The 25,350-nt window shown below is 38.4% G+C and overlaps 1 protein-coding gene across 2 annotated transcripts in view; it reads right to left on the bottom strand.

Moving 5' to 3' along the window:
- RADX (RPA1 related single stranded DNA binding protein, X-linked) overlaps nt 1-25,350 on the bottom strand; it is a 115,190-nt gene that overhangs the window by 15,052 nt on the left and 74,788 nt on the right. For both annotated transcript variants that reach the window (XM_040265018.1, XM_040265019.1), the window contains 2 exons: nt 16,312-16,385; nt 3,495-3,785 (listed from right to left, as the gene is read on the bottom strand). In XM_040265018.1, coding sequence (XP_040120952.1) covers nt 3,495-3,785; nt 16,312-16,385 — 365 coding nt within the window. The remainder of the gene's footprint in view (nt 1-3,494; nt 3,786-16,311; nt 16,386-25,350) is intronic.

Raw genomic sequence — 25,350 nt, 5'->3', positions numbered from 1 at the left:
TCCAAGAGATAAACAGATGGCTTTCAGAGGTTTACTAAAGGTTGGCTGAGTAATTATTTTCCTTATTGTCTAAGTCAAATGCAAACTGAAGAGAGAACTCTTAAACTTTAATTGACTCATAGCATTTCATGAGCAACTATTAATAAATTAGTGTTTGCAGAATCAATGATGTACTAATGCCATCTTTGAGTCCAATCAAGCTTTTGAGAAGTATCTTAATATTTTAAGTGAGAAATAATTCTTAAAATTGACCAACAGATTAAAAAGCTTATACTTGGGCTAAATGCATTGAAAATTTCATCTTACTTCATTCAAATATCTTCTCTTTGAAGTGTGTTATTATGTAATAGGCAATGGGCTGAGATTTTAGCACATATTATCTACTTATTCGAGTCAAGTGAGATGGTGTAACGAGAATTATTAACACAAGAACTGGTACTTTTGGGATAGGTTTCTGATATTGCCACAGTACCCAATTGGTTGTTGGGAGCCATTTGAATTGTGGAAGGAAGATTAATAATTCTGTGCAGTATTTTCAATAATGATTCACCCTAGACCAGTCAGAGCTAATGACCAAGTAATGGGATTATGGTCTGAATAACCTTTCTGGCTCCCAAAATAAGACACTTCAAATTACTGGGCCCTCCAGAGATCAGCAAGATAAAGCTGAAGGATAATAAACTACTAGAAGGTAGTATCAGTGTAGGCTGTACACTCTTCATGTCAGAAGAACTTTAAAAATCATTCAGACTTATCTGCCTTCATTGGTTTAGCCAGTTATATCTGAAAACAGGGATCTAGAATAGGGGTCAGCAAACTATGAGCTGGGGGCAGGGATCAAATGTAGCTTCTATCTGGTTTTGAAGAATCCATGGCCTAGGAAACCTTTTTTTTCATTTTAAATGGTTGGAAAAAAAATAGTATTTCGTGATACATGAAAATTACATGCAATTCAAATTTAACTGTCTATAAATATTTAGTTAAACATAGTCAGGCACATTCATTTACACATTGTCTTTGACTGCTTTCACACTAAAACAGCAGAGCAATGAAGCATCACCTCACAGCTGTCAGATCAGCCATCGTTAAAAAGTAAAAATGGAGCTACCATATGACTCCTGGCTATATATATATAAAAACCCCACTAATTTGCAAAGATACACGCACCCCAATGTTCACAGCAGCATTACTGATAACTGCCAAGATATGGACGCAACATAAGTGACCATCAACAGATGAATGGATAAAGGAGAGTGGTATACATGCACAATAGAATACTACTCAGTCATAAAAAAGACAAAAATTTGCCATTTGCAGCAACATGGATGGACTTGCAGAGCATTATATCAAGTGAAATAAGTCAGACAGAGAAAGACAAATACTATATGATATTGCTTACATGTGGAATCTAAAAAATAAAGCAAACTAGTGAGTATAACAAAAAAGAGGCAGACTCACAGATATAGAGAACAAACTAGTTATTATGGGAAGGGGGAAGAGAGAAGGGGGAGGGACATTATAAGGGTAAGGGATTAAAACATGATTTCTAATCATGGCCTGACTTTTACCTATCTAGTAGGTAAGACTAGAAGATATCCAGGCTTCTTTTATCTTTGAAATTAAGTTCCTCATCAGGAACAATCCCTTTTCTCCCTTCCTGCAAGAAAACTCACAGAAAGTTACTACTGAATGCTGGTAATTTGTTATTTACAGGCACCTAGTAATACTTTTTCTGTTTTATTTTAAATGTTCTGTTTTATTTAATCCACATGTAGCTTATTTTTCAATGTTTTTATCCCTGTAAATCCACTTACGCCCTTGAAAAATGGTAGGATATAAAGCAGTCCAATTGTAACATGAATTACAGCTGGTTAAGTATAACAACAAATTAGCCTCCTTTACATGTGATTCTTGCTTTTTGGTGATACATAAGATAGCTGAAATATTTAGAGGATCAGTAACATGTTGAAAAGAAGAAAAATATTCAATTTCTATGACTGCAAATGAACTCATGATTTTCATGGTTACTTCTTGTATGGGAAATCTCTGCTGTAATTTTTGTTTCCTGGATATAAACCTAAGATAGATAAACTACCCAAAGAGACTAAGCAATGCAGTCTAATAAAAAGAAGCATTTGAAACTTAGATCTGAGACTGTCTCACAGTGGGAATTCATACTTTTCATAAATTATATACATACACACAATCACATGGATAGAATATTTATATGTGAGGAAGTAGGGAAGAAGAGTGGGAGAGAGTAAGAGGGAAAAAGGAATCTTGATAAAGGTCAAGGTAATTCATTCCAGTACTAGAGATATAAAAATCTATGAAATACATTTTCTTTCAGGCATTAATTTGCTAATGGCATTTCATCATTCTTTCACTTAAGGTAATCAGATCTTCCTTTCAAGTACAAATAAAAAATTTCCCTTGATCCAGAGAGTATCTCACTTTGGCTAAGATTTCATTTTATAATTAATTTTTGTGTACATTTTTCATTCACGAGAAACAAAATTTAAAACTGAAGTTTAAAAATGTGTTGAGTTTAAATTTTTGTAAGTTCCATAGCTACATGTCAGTTTAGAACAACCTGAGAAAATAAGTTTATTTTCACTTATCAGACAATATAGTTTTGGAACTTCCTGGGTTGTCCAGTGGTTAAGACTTCAAGCTTCCACTGTAGGGGGCTTGGTTTCGATCCCTGGTAGGGAACGAAGATCCTGCATGCTGTGAGGCATGGCCAAGAAAAGAGAAAAGACAAGATAGTTTTTTCAAGTAGCTTCTTTCTTTTCAACCTGTTACTTGAGAATTTTATTTCCTTCACAGGCTAAACAGACAGAAGTTCATAGGATCTTCTCTTCATTATCCCTTTCTCTTGAACTGACATTTTACCCTTCAGTGGCTCAGATGCACCGGGAAAGACAGGCAGAGAATATGAGCAAGAAAGTGGCGGCTAAAGGAGAAGAGAATCGGTTTTAGAGTCGGTCAGGGGGTAGAAAAGTTCCCTTGGTTCCCAGTCTTCTCTCCTCAAATACTTTCCAAGGATTTGCCAATATTTAAAAGCCCACAATTAAAGCTTCATGTATTCTAGGACGTGTTCCATTCCTTTGGTTTGAGCCAAACAGGAGCTCTCTTTGGGTTTAACTTTTTTTTGGATGGGTGGAGGTGGAGTGTTTGTTTGTTTTTTTTAAAGCAAAATAATATCATCTGTATTTAAATTATGTCACGGAAATAACATTCACAAGGGCTTTCCTGGTGGCTCAGATGGTAAAGAATCTGCCTGCAATGTGGGAGACCTGGGTTGGATCTCTGGCGTGGGAAGATCCCCTGGAGAAAGGCATGGTAACCGACTCCAGTATTCTGGCCTGGAGAATTCCATGGACAGAGAGGCTTAGCAGGCTCCAGTCCATGGGCTCGCAAAGACTCGGACATGACTGAGCAACAAAGCACAAGGAGACAGAAACATTCAAAGAAAAGAAGAGGCGACTTACCTAAGATGGTTAATTCAAAATGTCCAAGGCTTCGGGCGCTCTTAAAATTATCAAGTTTGGGGACCCTTCCTTCTGGTCGTACGTATTTTGCAGGCTGAGAATTAAACTGCCGACGAAGAAAATGTCTGTGCTCGAAACTAAATTTTCGTGGAATACTTTCAGGATAAACCTGGCTGTAATGCAGGTGTTCTATCAAGCTGAACTTCTTTTCTCTCCACAGCTGACTTTTCCATTTATCACTTATACTCTTTTTGGCTCTCACCATGAAGCTATGACTGGAGTTTTCTTGATCTGCTAAAGAAACAATGAGATAAACACAACTGAGCTATAAACCAATGAAATCAGGTAATTCAGTACAAAGAAGCAGATTAATAAGAAATAGCTTAACTGTAAAAATCAAACAGCCACCTAGAAAACATAAACTGAATGTCCAAAAGATAAATCTTATTAAAGTGAGGAATGAACTAAAATTCACCTTCAAAATAAACTTTTACTCCAAAGTATTAAAAATATTTTTTTCTCTGTTGCTGGAATTAATGAGATTTTTAATTATCTTCTTTATACTTTTTCTATCTTTCCTAAATGCTCTTAAACAAACATTCCTTTTATTTTCAGTGATAAGTCAAATTCATGAGAATATGAACATTTAGAGATTGAACCACTCCTCACTACTTGTGGAAGGTAAGCTTAAAATAAATTTTGTTAACTTTTGCTAAAAGTACCCTGAACAAATACAAAATATAGTCTATTTCTTGGATATAACACTCTTTCAAAAGGACCATTTATATGATATTCCTTTCAGATATAAATAACATATGAAAAACAAAGAGGGAACTAAATTGAAAGACCACTTCAACTCTTGATTGTTCTGTCATCAAGTCCATTTATCATTATGTACAACTTGCTTAACATATTTAGTTTCTAAGGCAGAATATAATTTATCTCTTACACACTGTGATAGTCATTCACTCAGCAACACCTATTATGTACCAGATACTGCACTAAGGAATTTGGTAAAGTAGCATTTTAATTGAATAATATACACTGGAATCTGAAGACATAGAGTAGAATCAGTTAAAAAGCCAGATCTTAGCACTTCTCACTTTGTCAGTTCTGCTTGCTCAGACAACCTGAACCAAGTTGTTTTTTCAGAACTCCATTCCTAAGTTTAATAAGGTTGCTGAATTCCTTCATTGTATGCTGCTCCTGCCTTGGCGTTCATTATTTTCCTGATATAAAAGACCTTGCTGAGACAGAAGGGTGTTTCAACAGCAAGGTTTCAGTGTGGTTAATATATCACTTCTGCTTTTGGACTTTATTCCATATCCCCAGACTACTTTCTTGGTTTCTTAACCCTAGACAGAGACTGAACACTTATTACGAGGTAAAATACTAGACTTAATTTTGAGAGAAGATGAAGAAGCTGAACTTCTTACCAGGAATTTCAATTACTGCAATATTACAAAAGAGTTTCTTTTTAATTCTCAAAATTTAGTTGATGAACACACTTAACTTCCTTATAATACCACTTGATAACAAAAAGGATAGAACATATAATCACATGTGAAAAGGAAAAGACTCAATAAAAGCCAAGAGGAAAACTCTAATAGCACTAAACTGGAGATTGGGCAATGGATTTAATCCCTTTATCTTCTAGAAATGAATTCCTCTTATCTAAACTACTAAAAGTATATAATCAGATCAGCAATAAGTAGATATTACAACCCAATATAGTGAGAATTCCTGACTGATTTGTTCTAAAATATATTATGCAAAGAACAAGTTATAGGCCATTCCAATTTTGAATAATTAAATAATTTCATCTACTCCATAGGAAAAAAATCCTCTAATTTACACTGTCAGGAGTAAGTCTGATAGTCTATATTCTGTGCTTGTATTCTCATTTGAGTGTTAAGAACTGGCAAGGTTTAATGCTCACATGAAAAAGTTCTTCTGAAAAAAATCATGAATTGTTTTTTAATTTAGTAACTTCGGACTGTAACTATCTTACATATAATATGTAATTATATGTTTCAAAATTAATACAAATGGGTATGAAATGAGTACAGGAGATATTGGCAGTCCCTGGTTATGAATAGTAAGATTTCAAGGGCAATAATTAAGAAAGAGACAAAATGTATCTAGAGTTCAGGTTTTTCTAAAAATGGAAAATCATATACTATAATTCTTTAATTTTTAGCTTGAATATTACTAATATTACCATACAAAACACATTATGCTTTAGGCACAATACATAACTAAGATTGTCTTCCTTGCTGGCTCAGTGGTAAAGAATCCACGTGCAAAGCAGGAGACCCAGGTTTGATCCCTGGGTTGGGAAGATCCGCTGGAGGGCATGGCAACCCACTCCAGTATTCTTGCCTGGAGAGTCCCATGGACAGAGGAGCCTGGTGGGCTGCAGTCCATAGCGTCACTAAGAGTCAGACACAACTGAAATGACTGAGCACGCCCATATGCACATAACTAAGATACAGCTTAATTACCTAGCAAAATTATCCATAAATATAACGTGGTCCACTGGAGAAGGGAATGGCAAACCACTTCAGTATTCTTGCCTTGAGAACCCCATGAACAGTATGAAAAGGCAAAATGATAGGATACCAAAAGAGGAACTCCCCAGGCCAGTAGGTGCCCAATATGCTACTGGAGATCAGTGGAGAAATAACTCCAGAAAGAATGAAGGGATGGAGCCAAAGCAAAAACAATACCCAGTTGTGCATGTGACTGGTGATAGAAGCAAGGTCTGATACTGTAAAGAGCAATACTGCATAGGAACCTGGAATGTCAGGTCCATGAATCAAAGCAAATTGGAAGTGGTCAAACAAGAGATGGCAAGGGTGAACGTCGACATTCTAGGAATCAGCGAACTAAAATGGACTGGAATGGGTGAATTTAACTCAGATGACCATTATATCTACTACTGCGGGCAGGAATCCCTCAGAAGAAATGGAGTAGCCATCATGGTCAACAAAAGAGTCCAAAATGCAGTACTTGGATGCAGTCTCAAAAACAACAGAATGATCTCTGTTCGTCTTCAAGGCAAAACATTCAATATCACAGTTATCCAAGTCTATGTCCCAACCAGTAATGCTGAAAAAGCTGAAGTTGAACGGTTCTATAAAGACCTACAAGACCTTTTAGAACTAACACCCCAAAAAAGATGTCCTTTCCATTATAGGGGACTGGAATGCAAAAGTAGGAAGTCAAGAAACACCTGGAGTAACAGGCAAATTTGGCCTTGGAATGCGGAATGAAGCAGGGCAAAGACTAATAGAGTTTTGCCAAGAAAATGCACTGGTCATAGCAAACACCCTCTTCCAACAACACAAGAGAAGACTCTACACATGGACATCACCAGATGGTCAACACCAAAATCAGATTGATTATATTCTTTGCAGCCAAAGATGGAGAAGCTCTATACAGTCAACAAAAACAAGACCAGGAGCTGACTATGGCTCAGATCATGAACTCCTTATTGCCAAATTCAGGCTTAAATTGAAGAAAGTAGGGAAAACTGCTAGACCATTCAGGTATGACCTAAATCAAATCCCTTCTGATTATACAGTGGAAGTGAGGAATAGATTTAAGGGCCTAGATCTGAGAGATAGAGTGCCTGATGAACTATGGAATGAGGTTCATGACACTGTACCGGAGACAGGGATCAAGACCATCCCCATGGAAAAGAAATGCAAAAAAGCAAAATGGCTGTCTGGGGAGGCCTCACAAATAGCTGTGAAAAGAAGAGAGGCGAAAAACAAAGGAGAAAAGGAAAGATATAAGCATCTGAATGCAGAGTTCCAAAGAACAGCAAGAAGAGATAAGAAAGGCTTTTTCAGCGATCAATGCAAAGAAATAGAGAAAAACAACAGAATGGGAAAGACTAGAGATCTCTTCAAGAAAATTAGAGATACCAAGGGAACACTTCATGCAAAGATGGGCTCAATAAAGGACAGAAATGGTCTGGACCTAACAGAAGCAGAAGATATTAAGAAGAGGTGGCAAGAATACATGGAAGAACTGTAAAAAAAAAGATCTTCACGACCCAGATAATCATGATGATGTGATCACTAATCTAGAGCCAGACATCTTGGAAAGTGAAGTCAGGTGGGCCTTAGAAAGCATCACTATGAACAAAGCTAGTGGAGGTGATGGAATTCTAGTTGAGCTGTTTCAAATCCTGAAAGATGATGCTGTGAAAGTGCTGTAGTCAATATGCCAACAAATTTGGAAAACTCAGCAGTGGCCACAGGACTGGAAAAGGTCAGTTTTCATTCCAATCCCAAAGAAAGGCAATGCCAAAGAATGCTCAAACTACCGCACAGTTGCACTCATCTCACATGCTGGTAAAGTAATGCTCAAAATTCTCCAAGCCAGGCTTCAGCAATACGTGAACCATGAAGCTGGTTTTAGAAAAGGCAGAGGAACCAGAGATCAAATTGCCAACATCCGATCATGGAAAAAGCAAGAGAGTTCCAGAAACACATCTATTTCTGCTTTATTGACTATGCCAAAGCCTTTGACTGTGTGGATCACAATCAACTGTGGAAAATTCTGAAAGAGATGGGAATACCAGACCACCTAACCTGCCTCTTGAGAAATCTGTATGCAGGTCAGGAAGCAACAGTTAGAACTGGACATGGAACAACAGACTGGTTCCAAATAGGAAAAGGAGTCCGTCAAGGCTGTATATTGTCACCCTGCTTATTTAACTTATATGCAGAGTACATCATGAGAAACGCTGGACTGGAAGAAACACAAGCTGGAATCAAGATTGCCGGGAGAAATCTCAATAACCTCAGATATGCAGATGACACCACCCTGATGGCAGAAAATGAAGAGGAGCTAAAAAGCCTCTTGATGAAAGCGAATGAGGAGAGCGAAAAAGTTGGCTTAAAGCTCAACATTCAGAAAACTAAGATCATGGCATCTGGTCCCATCACTTCATGGGAAATAGATGGGGAAACAGTGGAAACAGTGTCAGATGTTATTTTGGGGGGCTCCAAAATCACTGCAGATGGTGACTGCAGCCATGAAATTAAAAGACGCTTACTCCTTGGAAGAAAAGTTATGACCAACCTAGATAGCATATTCAAAAGCAGAGACATTACTTTGCCGACTAAGGTCCGCCTAGTCAAGGCTATGGTTTTTCCTGTGGTCATGTATGGATGTGAGAGTTGGACTATCAAGAAACCTGAGCACCGAAGAATTGATGCTTTTGAACTGTGGTGTTGGAGAAGACTCTTGAGAGTCCCTTGGACTGCAAGGAGATCCAACCAATCCATTCTGAAGGAGATCAACCCTGGGATTTCTTTGGAAGGAATGATGATAAAGCTGAAACTCCAATACTTGGCCACCTCATGCAAAGAGTTGACTCATTGGAAAAGACTATGATGCTGGGAGGCCATGGGGGCAGGAGGAGAAAGGGATGACCGTGGTTGAAATGGCTGGATGGCATCATGGACTTGATGGACATGAGTTTGAGCAAACTCTGGGAGATGGTGATGAACAGGGAGGCCTGGCGTGCTTCGATTCATGGGGTTGCAAAGAGTTGGACACGACTGAGCGACTGAACTGAACTGATAGAATTATTTATCAGAATTATAGTAATCATTCTTATTTTAGTGAATCATTTTACCCTTATTCCTGATGAGAGTGGATATATATTTTAATGAAGAAAAATTTCAGAAGACCATATTTAGGTTGTGAATTGAAAAAGGTCATTGTATAAATGTGTATGTGTGGTGATTTTGTTTCTTCACTGAATCTACACTAAGCATTTCATTGTGTGGAAAAGAGTGACAGGTAGGGGTATATGAAGGCATACGGGAGTGGGAAGAGCTATTTCCTTTGCCTCTTTCCTGCTTGCCTTCAATGTCTCCATGCTGGTGCAAGATCTACAAGACTGGAAGAAAAACAGGGTATTCCAGTCAGTGATCAGGTCTGTGCTTGGTAGCAAACATATAATGGACTTTAAAGGACTGTGCAAGTCAGAAGCTACGTATAATGTCTTATGATCTCAGTAGTACTATCACTGTTTATTGCTAGCTTTTCAGTGTATGTCTTATTTATTTATGTTACCAGATACAAAGGATAAGATGTTAAACTCTGTAATCTTCAAAATACCTAACACAATCAAATTGCATACACAATTAGCTGTATATTCACAAAATGAGTACTTTTGAATTTACACACATAATAATTTCCAAAACTAACATGAAATATATCTGGGAATACATTAGTAACCATGTTAATACATATAGATCCAATTCATTAATTAAACCCAAAGTATAATAACACAAAGGGGACTATGTAAAACTAGAAAGCTTCTGCATGGCAAAGGAAACCATCAACACAACGGCAAGGCAACCTACTGAGTGGGAGAAAATGACTGCAAATCATGTATCTGATATGAGATTAATATCCAAATATATAAATAATTTGTTTACCTCAGTAAACAAAAATAAGCAATATGATTAAAAAGGGGACAGAGGATCTGAATAGACATTTTCCCAAAGGCATACAGTTGGCATACAGGTACATAAAAAGATGTTTAACATTATTACTAGGAAAATGTAAATAAAACCCACAAGGTATCATCTCACACCTGTTAATATGGATATTATCAAAAATATAAGAATAAACAAGTATTAAAGTCAACCCTTATGCACTGTGGGAATGTAAATTGGTACAGCCACTATGAATAACGCTGTGGAGGTTCCTCAAAAAAATAAAAATAGAAAAACAATATGATCCAGCAATTCCACTAGTGGGTATTTATCCAAAGAAATAAAAAACCCTAACTCATAAAGATATATATACCCCCATGTCCACTGTAGCATTATTTACAATAGCCAAGACCTGAAAACAACCTAAGTGCCCATCAATGAATGAATGGATAAAGAAAATGTGGTATCTATATACAAAGGAATATTATTCAGTCAAAGGGAAATCTTAACTTGGATGAATCTTGAGGACACTATGCTAAGTTAAGTAAGTCAGAGAAACACAAATATTATATGCTCTTACTTATATGTGGAATAAAAAAAGACCAGTCAAAAAAACAAGCTCACAGATACAGAAAACTGACTGATGGTTGCCAGAAACAAGGGTTTGTAAGGGGGTGGGTGAAGTGGGTCAAAAGTGATAAAATAAATAAGTCATGGAGATGGAATGTACAGCTTGGTGACTATAGTTAATACCCTACTGCATATCTGAAACTTGCTAAGAGTAGATCTTTTTCATCACAAGAAAACAAAATTTTATAACTATGTATGGTAATCAATGTTAACTAGACTTACTGTGGTAATCATTCTGCTATACATACAAATACCAAATCATTATGCTGTACACCTGAAATTAATATAATATTATATGCTAATTATACCTCAATTTAAAAAAGAAAAAATGTAAAAGAGTTTTGTAAATTATGAAGAACCATTATCAACTTCATGTTTCGGACACTTCTTGAGAAACTATCTTGTTAACAGAAATGCCATATTGGGACACTACACCAACTGAATAAGATTTGATCTTTTGCTCACACTCTAGTTACATTTCTCTCTCTTTTTTTTTTTAACAGTTGTGACTGTTTAAATATAATTATCAGTTTCTTTAAGGTTTGCTTGCTCTGAATAGCTAAAAGTTATCAATAAATTTTAAATATTGATAATAATCAAGAAAAAATAAAGAGAAATTAAATATAAAGGCAATTATCTATAAGCCTGGGCAAAATATTATGAAAATCATATAGATTCAAAAAAAGTAAAAAATTAAACCAATCATTTATATGGTAACACATCCAAGGGTTTATACTTACATAATCTGTAAGAATTAACTGATTATTTTTACTTGGTTTCCAGATTTTTTCTGTAGAGGGATGCTATACAAATGTGACAACTCTGAGAAACATTTACAGTTTAAAAAGTACTTTCATGATGAAACTGGAGCTGATTATACAGAGTGAAGTAAGCCAGAAAGAAAAACACCAATATAGTATACTAACACATATATATGGAATTTAGAAAGATGGCAATGATGACCCTGTATGCAGGACAGCAAAAAAGACACAGATGTGTATAGCGGACTTTTGGACTCAGAGAGAGAGGGAGAGGGTGAGGTGACTTGGGAGAATGGCATTGAAACATGTATAATATCATGTAAGAATCGAATAGCCAGTCTATGTCCAATGCAGGATACGGCACGCTTGGGGCTGGTACATGGGGATGACCCAGAGAGATGTTGTGGGGAGGGGGGTTCATGTTTGGGAACACATGTACACCCGTGGTGGATTCATGTCAATGTATGGCAAAACCAATACAGAATTGTAAAGTAAAATAAAAAATAAATTAAAAAAAAAAGTACTTTCGTGGATCCATGTTAATGTATGGCAAAACCAATACAATATTGTAAAGTAAAATAAAAAGAGTCTTAGGCTAATTTTATGAAGTAAATAAAAAATAAAGGAATGCTATCATCCCTTTTGAGTGCATGCCAGTCGCTGAGTCCCATCCAACTCTTTGCAACCCCATGGACTGTAGCCAACCAGGCTCCTCTGTCCATGGAATTTCCCAGACAAGAATACTGGAGTGGGTTGCCATTTCCTCCTCCAGGGGACCTTCTCAACCCAGGGATTGAACCTGCATCTCCTGCACTTGCAGCTGATTCTTTACCACTGAGCCATCTGGGAAGCCTGATGTCAATTTCAGAGATGAGCAGGTTGACATATAGAGTGACTGAGTTGCCTCTGTTCACACAAGTTATAAAACAACCAACCAACCAACCCTGAGGTATAGTATTATGGTACATGAAGAAAAATGAAAATACAACATAAAAACTTATAGGATCAGTGAAAGTAGTGATCAGAGGGAAATTTATAACATAAATACTGATATTAAATAAGATATCATTCAATAATGTAACATTAAACTTAAAGGAACTAGGAGTGACAGAAGTAATTATGCTTAAAGTAAATATAAATGAAATAGAGAATAAAAAAGATAATAGAATCAAAGAAACCAAAAGCTTATCCTATGTAAAGGCCAACAAAATTGATAATCGTCACCTCTACAGACCCAAGGAGTGAAGACATAAATAACTAAATTCAGAAATACAATGTGATTCATTAACAGAGATAAAAAGGATTTAAATAGAATACTATGAACAATCATACACCATAAATTAGAAAACTGAGATGAAACAGATTCATAAAAGCAAAAAAAAATTACCGAAACTCATTCAAAAGAAAAAAAACTCTCCACAGACCTATAGCAAGTAAAGAGATTCAAAAGAAAATTTAAAAGGCTATTCCAGTTAAAATAGTAACTAAAAGAAGAAAATACCTAGGAATAAAATTTAAGCAAGGAGGTGAAAGACTTCTATACTGAAAACTACAAAACACTGTTGAAATAAATTAAAGAATATCTAAAAATGAACAGAAAGAAATCTCATGTTCATGGACTAGAAGAGTTAATATTATTAAGACATCAATACTATCCAAACTACCTGCAGACTCAATGCAACCCATATCAAAATCCCAAAAGCTTATTTTGCAGAAAAGGTCAAATGGATCCTGAAATTCATATGGAATTATAAGAGTCCTCAACGCTAAAGCAATCTTGAACAACAGGGACAAAGTTGGAGGGCTCACACACCCCAATTTTAAAAGCTGATACAAAGCTACAGTAATCAAAATACTGTGATGCTGGCATAGGGACATACATATAGACCAGTGAAAAAGAATTGGATATTTAACAATGGTTTTCTAATTCAACTCAGTGGGTACTAAGTCAATGCAATTTTTCCTATTCATTGTCCAGGGAATACAGTAAGCTCCTTGATACTTCTCCATGTTGATGGCAATAATTTATCTGACCATTAATAACCTTTCAGGTTTATATTGGTGCTACTTCAAATGTAAGAGGCCTGTGCTCTGGACTCTGTTTTCTAAGTGGTTATTACACCTCAGTCTATGACCATTTAGGCCTCTAGTTCTTAAATGTCCATGAGCAGTTTTAGTTCCTATTCACCACTTAATCTTTTTTGTTTCTGCCACTTAGGGATTTTTAATTCTTGCTTTCAACTTGGTTATATATTTATACTATAATGATTTCCCTCTTATCTTCTATCTTTTATTTGGGGGGGGAGAGTACAATCCAAATCCCTTTGTGGTTTCTTAATCTGTCAGACTGACTAGAAGTCAATTTTCAAATAAGAATAACTCATAAAGCTAGAAGGATCTAAAGTATTAAAATGTCTACAGACGCATGTACACCTGTGGTGGATTCATGTCAATCTATGCCAAAACCAATACAGAATTGTAAAGTAAAAATTAAAAATAAATAAATAAATTAAAAAAACAAAAAACAAAAAAAATGTCTACAGAGACGACCCCTTATAAGATCTGCTTTAAACAAACTCACTTTAAGGATACCCTGCCAGAACTAAATTTGTGTCATGATGTCACTTCAGAAAAAAAAAAAAAAAAACAACCCAAAAACTGAAACTACAGCTATCTTTTAAGCTTTAACTACGGCTATTGTCAAATAAAAATTAAAACTTCCTACTTCATTCTTCTGTTAATTAAAAATAGTACATCTGAAGGAATGTACTACCAGGGAACAAATTTACTAAGTGTTGTTCAGTTCAGTTCAGTTACTCAGTCGTATCCAACACTTTGTGACCCCATGGACTGCAGCACGCCAGGCCTCCCTGTCCATCACCAACTCCCAGAGTCCACCCAAACCCAAGTCTATTGTGTCAGTGATGCCATCCAACCATCTCATCTTCTGCTGTCCCCTTCTCCTCCTGTCCTCAATCTTTCCCAGCATCAGGGTCTTTTCAAATGAGTCAGCTCTTCGCATCAGGTGGCCAAAGTATTGGAGTTTCAGCTTCAACATCAGGCCCTCCAATGAACACCAAGGACTGATCTCCTTTAGGATGGACTGGTTGGATCTCCTTGCAGTCCAAGGGACTCTCAAGAGTCTTCTCCAACACCACAGTTCAAAAGCATTAATTCTTCGGTGCTCAGCCTTCCTTATAGTCCAACTCTCACATCCATACATAACTACTGGAAAAACCATAGCCTTGACTAGACGGACCTTTGTTGGGAAAGTTATGTATCTGCTTTTTAATATGCTGTCTAGGTTGGTCATAACTTTCCTTCCAAGGAGTAAGCGTCTTTTAATTTCATGGCTGCAACCACCATCCACAGTGATTTAGGAGCCCAGAAAAATAAAGTCAGCCACTGTTCAGACTGTTTCCCCGTCTATTTGCCATGAAGTGCTGGGACTGAATGCCATGATCTTCGTTTTCTGAATGTTGAGCTTTAAGCCAACTTTTTCACTCTCCTCTTTCACTTTCATCAAGAGGCTCTTTAGTTCTTCTTCACTTTCTGCCATCAGGGTGGTGTCATCTACATAACTGAGGTTATTGGCATTTCTCCCGGCAATCTTGATTCCAGCTTGTACTTCTTCCAGCCCAGCGTTTCTCATGATGTACTCTGCATATAAGTTAAATAAGCAGGCTGACAATATACAGCCTTGACATACTCCTTTTCCTATTTGGAACCAGTCTGTTGTTCCATGTCCAGTTCTGTTGCTTCCTGACCTGCATACAGATTTCTCAAGAGGCGGGTCAGGTGGTCTGATATTCCCATCTCTTTCAGAATTTTCCAGAATTTATTGTGATCCACACAGTCAAAGTCAATAAAGCAGAAATAGATGTTTTTCTGGAACTCTCTTGCTTTTTCCATGATCCAGCAGATGCTGGCAATTTGATCTCTGGTTCCTCTGCCTTTTCTAAAACCAGCTTGAACATCTGGAAGTTCACAGTGCACATACTGCTGAAGCCTTGCTTGGAGAATTTTGAGCATTACTTTTCTAGCATGTGAGATGAGTGCAATTGTGTGGTAGTTTGAGCATTCTTTGGCATTGCCTTTCTTTGGGATTGGAATGAAAACTGACCTTTTCCAGTCCTGTGGCCACTGCTGAGTTTTCCAAATTTGCTGACATATTGAGTGCAGCACTTTCACAGCATCATCTTTTAGGATTTGAAACAGCTCAACTAGAATTCCATCACCTCCACTTTGTTCATAGTAATGCTTCCTAAGGCCCACCTGACTTCATATTCCAGGATGTCCGGCTCTAGGTGAGTGTGAGTGATCACACCTTCATGATTATCTGGGTCGTGAAGATCTTTCTCGTACAGTTCTTCTGTGTGTATTCTTGCCACCTCTTCTTAATATCTTCTGCTTCTGTTAGGTCCATACCATTTCTGTCCTTTATTGTGCCCATCTTTGCATGAAATGTTCCCTTGGTATTTCTAATTTTCTTGAAGAGATCTCTAGTCTTTACCCATTCTATTGTTTTCCTCCATTTCTTTGTATTGATCACCAAGGAAGGCTTTCTTATCTCTCCTTGCTATTCTTTGGAACTCTGCATTCAAATGGGAATATCTTTCCTTTTCTCCTTTGCTTTCCTCTTCTCTTCTTTTCACAGCTATTTGTAAGGCCTGCTCAGACAGCCATTTTGCTTTTTTGCATTCCTTTCTCTTGGGGAATTAAGTGTTGTACTGGTGCAAAATTCAGAACAATCTGGGACTAGTACTTTTGACAAGGATTTAAGGTAATATAAATAACAGAAATAAAAATAACTAGCTACATATCTATGTAAAGTACTTATATTATGCAAGTGGCAGGCACAACCCAAAAATGTAGAATCAAATCAAACAGCAGTATGTATATAATAATAGTGTTCCACAAAGTCTTTATAAAATCATCATCATTATCAAAGCAACATACAGTGGGAGGAGCTTGGCATGCTTGGTTTACTTCCTTTTGTTTGTGAAGAAGTTTCTGGTTGAGGTACAGGAATTCTGCAAAAGATTTAAAAAAAGATAACAGTTATAAAAACAGACTTGAATGGGAAAACTGGTTCCATTTGGAATTTATTCTAATCCAATACAATTAGAAAGTTTATAGGTTTAGTTTCTTGAAAGTAATGTATTAGAAATGTAATGCATTCAAATTGGAAAACACATTCAAATTACGAACAAATATCCATACTAACATAATTCAAATACTGAAACAGAGTTATTTTTAAGGAGTATTACACAAAAGAAAGTGTTCAACTTTTATTAAATTAGTTGACACTAAAGATGGATATATATATATATTTCATTCTCTACAATATAAATTAAATTATTCAATGGCCTCCTTTCATGTTTGCTTTCTTCAAATATTCTGGAAAACAAACTGGCCTAACTCTCCAACCTCATTTCAGAGTTTTCTATAAGCCTCATGCTGCTTCAAAACGTCACGTTTTTCCTTCAGCCAGAAAAACCTTATCCCCCCTTTCCTTTGCTTGGTTAACTCTTACTCAGCCTTCAAAATTTAGCTTGTAGCATTATTTTCTATAAGAAGCCATCCTTGATCTCTACTCAAGGTTCACTAATCCTTATATATGCTGTCATAGCACTAAGAATAAACATTATCATACCACTCACCACATTGTATTAAAATTACTGCCTTTTCAGTTTATCTCCTCTACCAGATTCTATTTGCTCTAGAAAAACATAGACTTTATCTATTTTAGTATCTCCACAGAATAGCCATTCAAAAATTGTTTATTGAAAGAAAAATAAGTGAAAAGGAAGCATCTTATTTTGAAGTTGATGAGAGAAACTTGCACTTATAACAAAGACCCCCTTCTTTAAAACTTTCAGTATATTTCTATGATGAGTATTTTCTGCTGTTGTAGTTCCAAAACTAAAAGCATAAAGCAAAACAGAAGTGTCATGTTGTAGAATACTACATAATACTCCTCAACTTACTCCAGCAATAGAAATGTCTGTTACAATAGTAGTATTCTTCATTTTATGAATGAGTTCTTAATGAATGCAAAGAACAAGCTTTCATGAAGGAAGACTTCATTTAAAGAACTCCAGGAAATAAAAACATGTTTTATAGTTGTAATTAAAACTTTTTTCTGAGTATTGAAAAATGGTTTATTTCCAAAAATAAATAAACTGATAACATCAGCTCTGAGAGATATTTAAATAAATAAAAATAGTTAAATTACATGTATTTTGAGATCATTAAACAGTATGTATATACTTTTAAATAGGGTCTTCCCGGGTCAAGAATCTGCCGGCCAATGCAGGAGATGTGGGTTTGATCCCTGGGCTGAGAAGATACCCTGGAGTAGGAAATGGCAACCCGCTCTAGTATTCTTGCTTGGAAAATTCCATGGACAGAGGAGCTTGGCAGGCTACAGTCCATGGAGTTGCAAAGAGTCAGACATGACTGAACAACCGAGCAAACACAGCAGCATATACTTTAAAATACATGGTGTTATAAAGTGATTTTTTTCATCTGAAACAAATTAGAACTAGTTTTCCAAATTCTGACAGCATCATTAAAATTATATTGTATAGAATGTTTTTTAAGTGGCTTAGGAAATTTCTACCGGAACATACAATCATTCATTTGTATGCCTTAAGTGTCTTAAAGGTGAGGGCCTAAATGACAGAAGTGGAAATATCAATGTCTATGGGTACCAACTGAGAAAGCAAAAAAAGAGATGAAAAATTAAAGCATAAGAAATATCAAAGGATGCCTGAGGAAAGAAAGGGAACAGACGGCTAAGACAATAATGTTAAATATGGTGGGTAGTAGCTGAATATTATAAAAATTATGTCAGAGGCAATAAGCTGTACTCTTCATCAACTTATTGGCCTTAGATAAAAGTCATATAGATTCTATAGTGTGCCATGCCCTCATCGATATAATAGTATTATAATTAATATTGTAGTCTTTCCTATGGTCTTCCCCAGTGGCTAAGTGATAAAGAATCACCTGCCAATGCAGGATACATGGGTTTAACCCCTGGGTCAGGAAGATTCCCTGGAGGAGGAAATGACAATCCACTGCAGTATCCTTGCCTGGAAAATCTCATGGACCGAGGAGGATGGAAAGAGTTGGACACGACTGAGCACGCATGCACAACAAAAGTCATTACAATAGTGCCTTCTCCCTTCTTAGGGGACACTGATAATGACTTTTAAGGATTCATATAACCCTGATACGGTGTACTTTCTTGCTTTATGAAGTAAATACAACCAAGAGAACACAAATAAGTTTTAATGTCCCATTTATTATATTTTATTTCTCAGTGCTAAATTTTGAATGAGTTGATATACTTTGACTACATTTTACCATCTACTAGAGAGCACCACGGAGAAGGCAATGGCACCCCACTCCAGCACTCTTGCCTGGAAAATCCCATGGACAGAGGAGCCTGGTGGGCCGCAGTCCATGGGGTCGCTAAGAGTCAGACACGACTGAGCGACTTCACTTTCACTTTTCACTTTCATGCATTGGAGAAGGAAATGGCAACCCACTCCAGTGTTCTTGCCTGGAGAATCCCAGGGACGGGGAAGCCTGGTGGGCTGCCGTCTGTGGGGTTGCACAGAGTCAGACACGACTGAAGCGACTTAGCAGTAGCAGCAGTAGCACAATAAGTCAAGTGTTCAGGTTGTAATTTATAGAGTAATTACTAAAGAACATATATCAAATTAAAAGAGGGGAAATTGTATAATGAAAACTATTTGATTAAACAGTATAAAAATTGATATAAGCCCAAAATACAGATCTCCATCAACTTATGATGGGGTTAAGTCCTGATAAACCCACTGTAAGTTGAAAATATAGTAACTTGAGAATGAATTTAATACACTTAACCTACCCAACATCATAGCTTAGCCTAACCCACCTTAAACATGCTCAGAACATTTTCAATACCCTACAGTTTGGCAAAATCACCTAACACAAAACCAAATTTATAATAAAGTATTGTGTATCTCCAGAGAAGGCAATGGCACCCCACTCCAGTGCTCTTGCCTGGAAAATCCCATGGGCGGAGGAGCCTGGTGGGCTGCAGTCCATGAGGTCGCTAAGAGTCAGACACGACTGAGTGACTTCACTTTCACTTTTCACTTTCATGCATTGGAGAAGGAAATGGCAACCCACTCCAGTGTTCTTGCCTGGAGAATCCCAGGGACGGGGGAGCCTGGTGGGCTGCCATCTATGGGGTCGCACAGAGTCGGACACGACTGAAGCAACTTAGCAGCAGCAGTAGCATTGTATATCTCATGTGATTTATTGAATACCATGCTAAAAGTAAAAATCAGAATGGCTGTCTGGGTACAGAATGATTATAAGTGTATCAGTTGTTTACCCTTGTGACTGCATAATTGATTCGGAGGTGTGGCTCACTGCCACTGCCTAGCATCACAAGAGAGTATAGTACTGCATACCACTAGCCCAAGAAAAGATCAAAATTTAGAAATTAAAGTATGTTTTCTACTGAACTTGTATTGCTTTCACACCATCATAAAGTTTAAAAATAGTAAATTGAAACATAAATTGGGGACTGTATCATTAGTTTCATTAAAATTGAACAGAGTGATATCAGCATCAAGGCAAAGCAAGATGCTATCTTTGTCCCCCTCTCCTATCTACAACCAGTAAAACATCCACAACTCAACAAAAGTGCTTCTGCCCAACATACTAGAGCACTGGAGATTCCAACATAGCTGTATATCCAAAGGTGGGTGGACTAGACTTATAGAGTATGTAGAATTTGGGGAACAGTGGAATTGGTGCCTGTAATCCTGGCCCCCAAGCCATGGCAGCTGAACTTGCAGTCCCGGAGAACTTGGTGGCAACAAGGTAAGCAGTGGATACAACTCTGGCTTCCTGGCTACAGCGGTGCCCAACAGCCACAGATTAACTGGATGGCAGTGGTAGTAGGGTCTGGGACCTTGCCTCTCTAGCCGTGGAGGTACCCATAATTCTGACCCCTCCCCTCGCTTACAGCTGCAGAGTCCTCATCTGACAACACTGAACATGGCTGGGGTTCCTGTGCCACCAGGGCTACCCCTCAACCTGCAGTGGGAAAGTCTGCGCCTCAGGAAATCCTAGACATGTCAGAACTGTCCACCATCCTGGTGCCCCAGGCAGTGAAACCAGCCACACCACCAGCAGCATAGCACCAACGACCCTGGAAGCATAAGCAGTAACAACGAAGGCACTGGGAGATACCTCTGATGGAGGTGGTTAAGAGTGGAAAGTGCTGTCAAATATAACCAGAGGCAGTGCAGGTAAGAGAAACCAAAAACCTGTGCTATAGCACCACCTACTGGAAGATAAAAGAAAGGCCTAATCTGTTGAATTATTAGAAACAAAAAGTTTTACCTAGAAATGAAAGGGGCTTCCTTGGTCACTCAATGGTAAAGAATGTGCCTGCAATGCAGGGGACCCAGGTTTGATCCCTGGTTTAGGAAGATTCCCTGGAGAAGGAAACGGCAACCTATTCCAGTATTCTTGCCTGGGAAATCCCATGGACAGAGGAACCTGGTGGGTTACAGGACATAACTTAGCGACTAAAACAACAACAACTAAAATAAGAAAGGTGTCTGCCACTTGAAATGGGCCAGCAGAGTAACACCTCATTAAGCACCATGAAAAACCACAGGAACACTGCACCACAAAAAGAAAATGACAATTCTCAAGAAACCAAAATTAAAAATCACAGAATATTGTGATCTAACTGATAAGAGAATTCAAAATAGCTATCATAAAATTCAATGAGCTATGAGATAAATCAGGATACCAATTAGTTCAGGTATAAAAATAATAAACACAAGGAATACTTTACCAAAGACAGTGAAAGTAAAATGAACCAATCAGAAATTCTGGAGCTGAAGAACTTAATAAACGAGTTGAAGAATGCATTACAAAATACTGGAAATAGAGCAGACCATATGGAAGAGAGAATTAGTGAGCTTGAAGATAGAAATAGATGATACAAGGAGAAAAGAGAATTGAAATATATTTTAAAATAAGTAAATGCAAAGAAAGCTAGCTGACTCTTTTAAGAAGGGCAGTATTAGGGTAATGGATATCCCAAAAGGAAAAGAGAGGGAGAAAGGAGCAAGGAGAAGAAATAAATAGTAGCTGAGAATTTCCCAAGTCTGCAGAAGGAACTGTATATACAAGTCCATGAAGCTAGGAGAACAACTGTTGCCTCAATGCAAAAAGATCTTCTATAAGATGCATTGTACCAAATTTGTCTTCATAAGTCAGTGGCACAGAAAGAATTTCAAAGGCAGGGGAAAAAGGATGGTAACCTACAAAGGAACCTACATTAGGCTATCAACAGATTTCTTAGCAGAAACTTTACAGGTCAGGAGGGAGTGGAATGACATTCTCTAAATACTGAAAGATAAAAACTGTCACCCAAGAATACTCTATCCAGCAAAGTAATCATTCAGATATGAATGGGAAATAAAGAGTTTCTCAGATAAACAAAAGCTATGCCTTACAAAAAATACTGAGAAGAGTTCTTCTACCAGAAACAAAAAGGCAAAAAAGTACATGAAAGTTTGAGTAAGGTAATAAACAGACAGAATCATAAAACTGTAACCAGATAAAAATAGGCTTTTTAACATTTTATTATAGCATAAAGGTTAAAGCAGAAAAGAGGAAAACATAACCATAGCTACTTCAATTTGGAAACAAATTCACAACATAAAGAAAGATAATTTGAGAAACAAAAACATGAACAGGAATGGGGAAAAGGACATAACCTATATAGGCAAATGAAGATAAGATGCTATCAACAGAAAAAGGACTATTTTATCTGTGAGATGTTGTATACAAACCTTATGGTAACCATAAAACATAAATCTAAAGCAGAAACTTTTCTGGTGGCTCAGTGGTAAAGAATTTGTCTGCCAAGAAGGAGATGAGGGTTTGATCCCTGGGTTGAGAAGACAGATATCCTGGAGAAGTAAATGGCAACCCACTCCAGTATTCTTGCCTGGGAAATCCCATGGACAGAGGAGCCTGGTGGGCTACAGTTGGTAGGGATGCCAAGAGTCAGACATGACTTAGCAACTTAACAACAAGCAGAGACACCAAACAAAAGAAAATAAAAAACGCAGGAGGGCTTCCCTGGTGGTCTGGTGGTTAAGAATCTGTCCTGCAATGCAGGGGACACTGGTTCAGTCCCTCGGGCAGGAGGATCCCACATGCCATGGAGCAACTGAGCTTATGCCCAACAACTACTGAGGCTGTGCTCAAGAGCCTGTGAGCCAAAGCTATTGAGCCCATACACTGCAACTACTTAAGCCAGCACACCTATAGTCTGTGCCCTGCAAGATGAGAGACCTCCAAAATGAGAGCCCACACACCACAACAAAGAGTGGCCCCCACTAGCCAAACTAGGGAAAGCCCAAGTTCAGCAATGAAGACCCACCAAAGCCAAAAACAAAAGGAAGAAACTGATAAAAACATCAGAGAAAACCAGGAAACCAAATGGTAGATCAAAAAAGAATGAAAAAGAAATAATGGAGATATAGAGCAACCAGTTAGAACTGGACATGGAACAACGGACTGCTTCAAAATTGGGAAAGGAGTATGTCAAGGCTGTATATTGTCCCCTGCTGATTTAACTTATATGCAGAATACATCATGTAAAAAGAGTAGCTGGGTGAAGCTCAAGCTGGAATCAAGATAGCTGGATATCAGTAAACTCAGATATGCAGATGACCCCTCCCTTATGGCAGAAAGTGAAGAACTAAAGAGCTTCTTGATGAAAGTGAAAGAGGAGAGTGAAAAAGCTGGCTTAAAACTCAACATGCAAAAAAACTAAGATCATGGCATCTGGTTCCATCACTTCATGGCAAATAGATGGGGAAGCAATGGAAACAGTGACAGACTTTATTTTCTTGGGCTCCAAAATCATTGTGGATGGTTACTGGAGCCCTGAAATTAAAAGATGCTTGCTCCTTGGAAGAAAAGCTACGAGAAACCTAGACAGCATATTAAAAAGCAGAGGCATCACTTTCCCAACAAAGGTCCATCTAGTCAGAGCTATGTAAGGTTTTCCAGTAGTCATGTATGGATGTGGGAGTTGGACTATAAAGAAGGCTGGGTGCCAAAGAATTGATGCTTTCGAGCTGTGGTGCTGGAGAAGACTCTTGAGAGTCCCTTGGAGATCAAATCAGTCACTCCTAAAGGAAATCAACCTTGAATATTCATTGGAAGGACTGACGCTGAAGCTGAACCTCCAATACTTTGGTCACCTGATGCAGCAGCAGCAGCAATGGACATGAGTTTGAGCAAACTCCAGGAGGTAGTGAAGGACACGGAAGCCTGGCGTGCTGCAGTCCACTGGGCCACAAAGAGTCAGACAGGACTGAGCGACTGAACAACAACAACAGAACAGCCAGAAAACAGAAGATAAGATGGCAGTAATTAAATCCTCATCTATCAATAATCACCCTAAATGTAAATGGATTGAATTCACCAATCAAAAGATACAGTGGCTGGATGGATTAAAAAGCAAGACACAGGAGCGGGTCCTAAGATGGTGGAGGAATAGGATGGGGAGACCACTTTCTCCCCCACAAGTTCATCAAAAGAACATTTAAATGCTGAGTAAATTCCACAAAACAACTTCTGAATGCCGGCAGAGGACATCAGGCACCTAGAAAAGCAGCCTGCTGTCTTCAAAAGGAGGTAGGAAAAAATATAAAAGACAAAAAGAGAGACAAAAGAGATAGGGACAGAGTTCCGTCCAGGGAAGGGAGTCTTAAAAAGAGAGAAGTTTCCAAACACCAGGAAACACTCTCACTGCCGAGTCTGTGTGAGCCTTGGAACCACAGAAGGCAATATAACTGGGAGGAAAAATAAATAAATACTCAAAACCTACAGATTACGTGCCCAACGGTAACTCCCCCAGCGGAGAAGCAGCGCAGACGCCTGCACCCGCCACTAGCAAGCGGGGGCTGGGCAGGGAGGCAGGGGCTGCACTGCTTAGAGTAAGGACTTGCCCTGAATGCCCCGAGGGCAATCTGAGGGAACTAACTTGGGCTAGCAAACCAGACTGTGGGATAGCTACCACGCGAAAGGCCCTAATCTAGGACACCGCCAGGCCCGTGCACAGAACAAAGGACTGAGCAGAGCTACACAGAAAGCTCTAACCTAAGATACCATCAGGCCCGCTCACAGAACAAAGGACTGACTAGAGCTACCTGAAAAGCCCTAACCTAAGACACCGTCAGGCCTGATCACAAAACATAGGACTGAGCACAGCAAGCCGGCTGCTGACCATCCCCTTCCGGTGACAGGCAGCCAGAGCTCGAAGGGGGCAATTGCGGCCCCAGAGAGGCATTATCTACTAAATTGCAAGCAGGCTTCGTTGCCAACTAAGACTTCTTGGGATACTGGATGGTCAACATCCGCCTGAGAATGTGTGCTGGTTGTAGACCCAGAAAACCGAGCCGCAGTGACCACGCTCACCAAACACCTCATCACCTGAGCTGCTCGGACCTGGAAAGGGCGCAAAATGCAGGCCCCACCGAGTCTGCGCCTCTGAGGACTACCCGAGTGCCTGAACCTGAGTGGCTTAGACCTGGGAGGTGCATGCAGCCCAGGGCCGGCCTTGGACGGTTCCCGGCAGAGCAACCTAGAGCCTGACCAGTGTGGGCAGGGAGGGCAAACGCGCCATGAGCGAAGGCAGGCCCAGCGTGGCTGAGACACTGCGAGCACACTCCAATGTTATTTGTTTGCAGCATCCCGCCCTCCCCACACTGCCACTGAACAAGTGAGCCTAAAAAAGTGTCCACCACCGCCCCCTTGTGTCAGGGTGGAAATCAGACACTGAAGAGACCAGCAAACAGAAGAAGCTAAAACAGAGGGAACCTCCTTGGAAGTGACAGGGGCAATAGATTAAAACCCTGTAGTTAGTACCGACTACATAGGAAGGGGCCT

The sequence above is a fragment of the Oryx dammah genome, unplaced genomic scaffold, assembly GCF_014754425.2.
Source record: "Oryx dammah isolate SB20612 unplaced genomic scaffold, SCBI_Odam_1.1 HiC_scaffold_23, whole genome shotgun sequence".
NCBI lineage: Eukaryota > Metazoa > Chordata > Mammalia > Artiodactyla > Bovidae > Oryx > Oryx dammah.
Note: the sequence above shows the minus strand (reverse complement) of the source record. Positions and strands in the feature narration are given on the sequence as shown.